The sequence below is a fragment of the Otolemur garnettii genome, unplaced genomic scaffold (genome assembly GCF_000181295.1).
Source record: "Otolemur garnettii isolate 467f Iridium unplaced genomic scaffold, OtoGar3 scaffold00008, whole genome shotgun sequence".
In the NCBI taxonomy this organism is placed as follows: domain Eukaryota; kingdom Metazoa; phylum Chordata; class Mammalia; order Primates; family Galagidae; genus Otolemur; species Otolemur garnettii.
The window spans coordinates 6,475,186-6,481,266 of NW_003852403.1; the positions used below are offsets into that span (position 1 = coordinate 6,475,186).

Sequence of the window (6,081 nt, forward strand, 5' to 3'; positions counted from 1 at the left end):
GAGAAGGGACAGTGGGGCCCTCACCTGGGGGTGGCGGCAGAGCACTCATATTTGGCTTGATGTCAGGTGGGAAGGGTGGTTTGACATCTTGGCTGGGGGACAGGTAGGGAGGGATGCTGCTCCCTGGGGTCATGGGAGGAGTGGGATTCCCTGGAACAGGCGAGTGGGGATAATTTGCCACAGGAACTGGCCTAGGGGGCTGGAGGGAAAGAAAAATCACATATAGGTTATGGCTTATGGGACAGAAGGTGCCATGGCTATGGACACACTCCCCATTCACCCAAGGTCCCAGCTACGACCTTCCTAAAGAGGGAGGAGAGCCTCCCTCCAAGAAACCCTCTCTACCCTTTGTCTGGGTCTGAGCTCCTCCAGGCAGCCACAGACCCCCACCCACCATGTGACCAACAGGGAACACTAAGGCTCAGGGTGACGGGGAACTTGTCTGATAGAACTCAGGAGGAGAGGACTGCTGTAGCCCAGCCAGGCAGGCTTCCCACATCACAACACCCTGTATGCCCACCCCATCAGGGACCCCAGATGGAGTCAGGGCCTGCAGAATCCTGGACCCAGTTTGCCCAGGGCCCCCTCTCCCCCTCTCTTGTGGTCCTTGCCTTGTTTCCTTATAGGACCAGCTAGGCCTACACTTGTCCCTGATTCACCCACCCAGAACTGTGCAGTTTCAATCTTAGGCATGTCTGTGTCCCAGAATGACCCCAAAATGGATGCCTCCTAACATCCAGAGAGGTCAGGGCAGGAACAGTGAAAAACCCTTACACACAACAATTGTGTGTGGGTTAGAATTTTAAAAATTAAAATGGAACCTACCCTATTGACATTCCCTTGGCTGTAGTTACTGTAGCTGCTTCCAGAGAAGGTGTTATTTTGTCCATTAAACTGTTCTGGCTATGAAAACAAGACAGACAATGCTGTGAGTGGAAGGCAGACAAGCTATCAGGGGCCTACTCACCCTCCTGGCACTAACCCTGCAGAAAGTACAGGGCATGCTGCAGATGCCCAGGCAGTGCTGGGGAAGGAGTGGGGTGGGGCAGGTCTCCCTCTGGGGACAGTGTTTTACCTCTGTTGCTCTATCCACAGTTACAAATTTAGCAACAGAGTTTATAAAAATAGCAACACCGAGGATGCTAAAGTTGGAGCAAAAATGGTAATCGCAAATGGTGGATGGTCGTGTAAGTTAGTCTGGTTCTTTAGCAGATACATGTAAAATAGTGAAGTGCCTTCTTCACTCCTGAGAGTGTATTTTATAGTAATTCTGAAGAAGGAAAAGGCTACATGCCTGAAGATATTCCTGACAGTATGACTTCAAAAATGAAAGCTCAGAAGCAACCCAAACAGCTAACAGAGAGGCGATATGGTTATCTCAGTGGCGCATTAGGCAGCCATTAAAAGTAAAAACCACAGAGACTCTGTAGCAATATGTAACATGTTTATGATTTCAGGTTAAATACAAGGAAGAGATTCAAAATTACAGATGTAATAAGCTTGCAGCCCACTGGTGCCCACCTGCATGCAGACAAAGTTGCAAATGAAATGTTAATGTATCCAGGGTGTGTGTTTTTTGTTTTAAAAATGAATTTCCTTTATCACCATATGAATTCCATAAATAAGAAAAAAAGGAAGAAAGCCACCATGCGAATTCCAGGAGAATAGAAGCCAAGAAAAGCCAGCCAATCTGACTTTCTGGCCACTGAAAGACTTCCTGGCTTCTTAGCACACAGGGGGATTCAGAAACCTTCACCTACACGTTGGTGTCTCAGGTGGGGTTAGGAATGTGAAGTGCAGGGAGGGAAGGGATAAGGCTGGGGGTGGCACAGCTGCCCTGGGGGTGGGACTCACCTTGTAATACTGCCCCATGTTGACCGTGGGGGGCGGGTACTGCCCGGTGCTGGGCTGGCTTGGCATCCTTTGCCCTGGGTAGTTGGGAGAGGTGAGCGGCCTTGGGGGGTTGGGAGTGGGGTACTGGCCTGGCTGGGTGGGGAACTGGCTGTTTGGTCCATATTGCTGGTTTCCATAGTTGGGCTGCAGTGGCAGAAAAAGTATGGGGGAAGGTCACCAATGTCTTGTAGCTAAGCCATTAACCCGAACGCCAGGGTTGCACCTCCCTCTACTCCTTTGCCTATGCTGCTGTCTACCCACAAACCACCCTCCCCACCTTTAAAGGGGAGCAGCTGAAGCAAATAAAGCCTGGGTCCCTTCCTGCCCCGACAACCAGGGACATTGCTTCTGCCTGTCTAGCTCATGGGCCACCTCCCCCAGAAAGCTGTTCTTCCTAGAGCACAGGTCCCCTAAACTTGAGGGACACTTTCCCAGCCTTTCATTCATGTCATGACTCAATTCTAACCCCCTCGTGTCTCTCCTAGTGGTTGGTTCACAGCTCTATTCCGCAGTGTGTACCCTGTGACAGAGGAACACAGTCTACAGGATATGTGTTCAGAGAGGTAAGCTCTGTGCCTCTGCATTCTGACGTTGAAGCTGGGTGGCACTGTCCCCACACCCCATACGGAGCAGAACACACCCCTACTGTTCAGTCCAGACCGTCTGCAACCTGCCATCTGTGCAGAGGCAGGAAACAACCAGGTTGGTGCAGAGTAAGTCAACTTCTCCCAGAAGGAGTAATTTAGAAAGAAGAAGAGCCAGACCCACACTCTAACCACCTTCCCTGTCTGAAAAATCAGGTGACACTCAGGGTCACATGGCATCCTGCGGATCTGTGGTTTCTTTTTCCTTGTCTGTTGAAACTCCCTCTCAGGGTATTTCCCTTGCCCTCTAGGTCCAGAGGTCCCATTGGTCGCTGTGCCCCAGTGCCCGGCAAAGTGCCCTCAATCAATCCTTGCTCAACAAATGAAGGACCCGGGGCGTGGGGGGTGGGGCGTCAACTTCAAAGTATGTCAGTGTGGGAGAACTTTCTAGAGAGCATGTTGTTGTGACACGGTGGCTGATGTGTGCAGCTGTGCGGCTCTCATCATGGGAGGTGTGCAAGTGGCTGGTGCCTGTCCACCAGGCCAGAGGACAGAATCCTCTACGAGAATTCCAACAATTTAAACCAGGGGTCCTCAAACTTTTTAAACAGGGGGCCAGTTCACTGTCCCTCAGACTGTTGGACCGGACCGTGGGCCTGGGATGAGTCAGCTGCTAAGCAAGACAGGCAGCGGTGGCAAAAACATCCCATCCAGCAGGCTAGATAAATGTCCTTGGCGGGCCACATATGGCCCACGGGCTGTAATTTGAGGATGCCTGATTTAAATACTGTATAAGTGATCCTGGCAAGAGGAAGGGCAGTATTCCTGTTCAGAGTCAGCCTCACAGGCTGTGACTACCCAATGTCACAGCTCGGTACCACATATTTTGGATTTGGATAGCAGCAGTATTACATGAAGAGGATGATTAACGCAGTAAAGGTACCAAGAGCACTTGGCATGTTCTCTCATGGTGGGCATGAGCTGGGCATGCAATGTGTAGGCACAGGGCTAATGCTGCAGGGGTTCTGCTGCAGCCTTGCTGGACGCTGCCTCCCTTGGCCTGGCAGCTCTAAGGCTGGGTTCACAGATGGATCCCTCAGTCCAGCCAGGGACTGTAGGAGCTTGGGCACAGAAGGAGCTGAGAAGAGGCCCAGCAACTGGGTGGGGACTGTGCCCTAGAAGTGAGGCCAGGAGCCCAAGGACCCCTTAAGGACAGGCAGGGCCTGGGAGCCAGTGGTCCTCTGGTCCCTCCCTGAACTGTTGCTGACTAGGCTTGACCCAGCCTCCCGACCTCCGACCCCTCTCTCCCCTCTTGGACTTGGGACACTTCTACTCATTACTAAACCAGCCAGCCCATGCTAGGGTGGATGCTGAGAGGAACTGCACTGACCTTCAAGGAACTTACAGTTTAGGAATGGAATCCCACTGTAAACCCAAACCGAAGGCCACAGTCCTGAGCCCAGAAGGAAGAGGAAGCCATTCTGAGAATGGGTGTGCAAGCAGACACCTGGGGCACCGTGCTCAGGAAGGGGCTGGGCAGTCAGGGCAGGTGTCACGAGGGGTATCTTCAGGCTCAGGATCTGGGGGGTCTTGTGTCTTCTGCAGGTAAACTAAATCCTCACCCAGGTACCAGATGTGCCAGCTGCTGCCAGTGTTACCCTTGAGTGTTCACTGGAGGCTCTGTGACATGCCCTTGGGGATCTCTGTCCTCTCTGACCTACAATGAGTCCCGTACGGCCTGTATGTACATTCCTATGTGGGTTCCTGTTCAAACCTTTTCTTTCCCAATAGAGTCTCGGTTCCTAGAGGGTAGCACGTGTGGATTTTACCTCCTGAAATCTTTCCCAACACCTCGGCTGAGCCAGAGGCAGTGCTGCTCCTAACAGAGCAACTGATCTTAGATGGAGACCAGGCCTTAGAAGCACACTGACCATTCAGATGTGCACAGCCTTTGTATTCTGAAAGGGTTTGTCTCAGCTGTCACTCTGGGAGGGAGGTGGGGAAGTCCTCACAGAGGAACTAAATCCAAAGTCACCCTGTTGGTGTCTGAGCCAGGACAAGGGACAGCAGGAACAGCTGCTGCTTGCTGAGTAGCTGCGCACCCCAGCTCAGGGTGAAGCACGTCACAGGCATTCCGTCCCTCAGGTCCCTAAGCAGCCCGAGGAGGTGGGCTGGTTTGTCACCGCTATTTATAAATGAAAGAACTAAGACTTGGTATGACTCTGCTCAAGGTTTTCCAGTTGAAAATAGTAGAACCAGGCCTTAAATCCAGGAGCACTGGAGGTCAAGTCTACCCCTTCTAAGGCACTGACTGCAGCTCAGCCCTCCCCCGACCCTGCCTGCTGCCCCACTCACCTCTCCTGGGTATGGCCTCTTTATGCTCTGAATGGGGAGGGACTGGGGCCGGGGGCCCGGGTAGGTCTGCTGGGGCATCCGCTGCCCATGTGTGCCAAAGGGGCTGATGCCAGGCGGCCGGGGCTGGTTCATGCCCATGGGAGGGCCGCTCATCCCCGAGGGCGTCATCCCAGCCGCCATGCTTGCGGGGTTCATGCTGCCCCCCATGGAGGCAGGCCCCCGTGGCCCGGGTTGGTTCATGAATTGGCTGTTATACGCCTGGGTGGGACCCATCTGGAAAGAGGAACAGACCTTCAACGGGAGAAGAAGAAAAAAAAAAAAAAAGAATAAAATGCCACATGCATTGAAAGTGCAGGGAGGGAGTGGTGGTGGACATGGGGCTAGGGAGGGCCACTTTCCTGTGCAGCCACTGGTGCCCAGCCAGGCCCCAAGGGAGCGCTGTTCTCCTGGGTTCCTGGAGCCCTCTGCAGGCCGCACAGGAAAGACTCAGCTGGGGGTGTCAGGGGCTGGGTAGGGTGTGGGGTCACTTCAGTGCACAAGCAGCATTTCTAAGGAGGCAGGCAGGGCACAGGGAAGAGGGTGCAGGGGCGGGGAGGGCACGGGAGGGTGTAGGTGGATGAGGATGGAGGCAGGAGCCCAAGTGAGACCGATGCCCCTTTCCTGGAAGCCCTGGCCCCGCCCTAGGTCCTGGCCAGTAGAGACACATCCTCCATCCACAAAGTTGGACTTGGCCCAGCTTCTACTTCTGCCCACTGCCCTGCAGTCCCCAGCCCCATGGGAGCTCCCCTCTCCCCCACCCAATCCTTCTAGTGGTCAGGGGAGCAGAACTACGGTCTGGGCAGAACCTATAGATTGGGCGACAAGGAGGTCACTGGCTTCAGAGGCCACCCAGGAGACAGACTGGCCACAGGTAATTTTTAGACATTAGTCTCACTCTTGGGTAAGTAGGAGGCTCAGAGAGCAATATGGGACCCCCTTCCCCACAAGCAATCACACACAACCACACAGACACATCCACATTTAACACACACCCTTTAAGAAAATCCAAATGCGCCCTGACACCATGAGCTCCCCTAGTACCCATGGCCCTACCAGCACCCCTGCCACAGCTCTGCTTTCCTGGAGCTGCCTATCTGGGTGGACTATACTGGACCAGAACTAGTGGGGACCCTTACCGGTCCATACTGGTTTATATCCTTGTTCTGCGTTTCCTGCAAGGCTGCCACAGTGGCCGTGGCAGTGGCTGTGG

At 53.7% G+C, this 6,081-nt stretch overlaps 1 protein-coding gene across 1 annotated transcript in view; it reads right to left on the reverse strand.

The window, feature by feature from the left end:
- Positions 1–6,081, reverse strand: part of ZMIZ1 (zinc finger MIZ-type containing 1) — a 36,162-nt gene that overhangs the window by 17,505 nt on the left and 12,576 nt on the right. Inside the window, 5 exon segments of the mRNA XM_012801297.2 lie at positions 25–199; positions 826–903; positions 1,855–2,037; positions 4,833–5,105; positions 6,008–6,081. The exon segment at positions 6,008–6,081 is cut by the window's right edge and continues 16 nt beyond it. Of these exon segments, the coding sequence (XP_012656751.1) occupies positions 25–199; positions 826–903; positions 1,855–2,037; positions 4,833–5,105; positions 6,008–6,081 (783 nt within the window).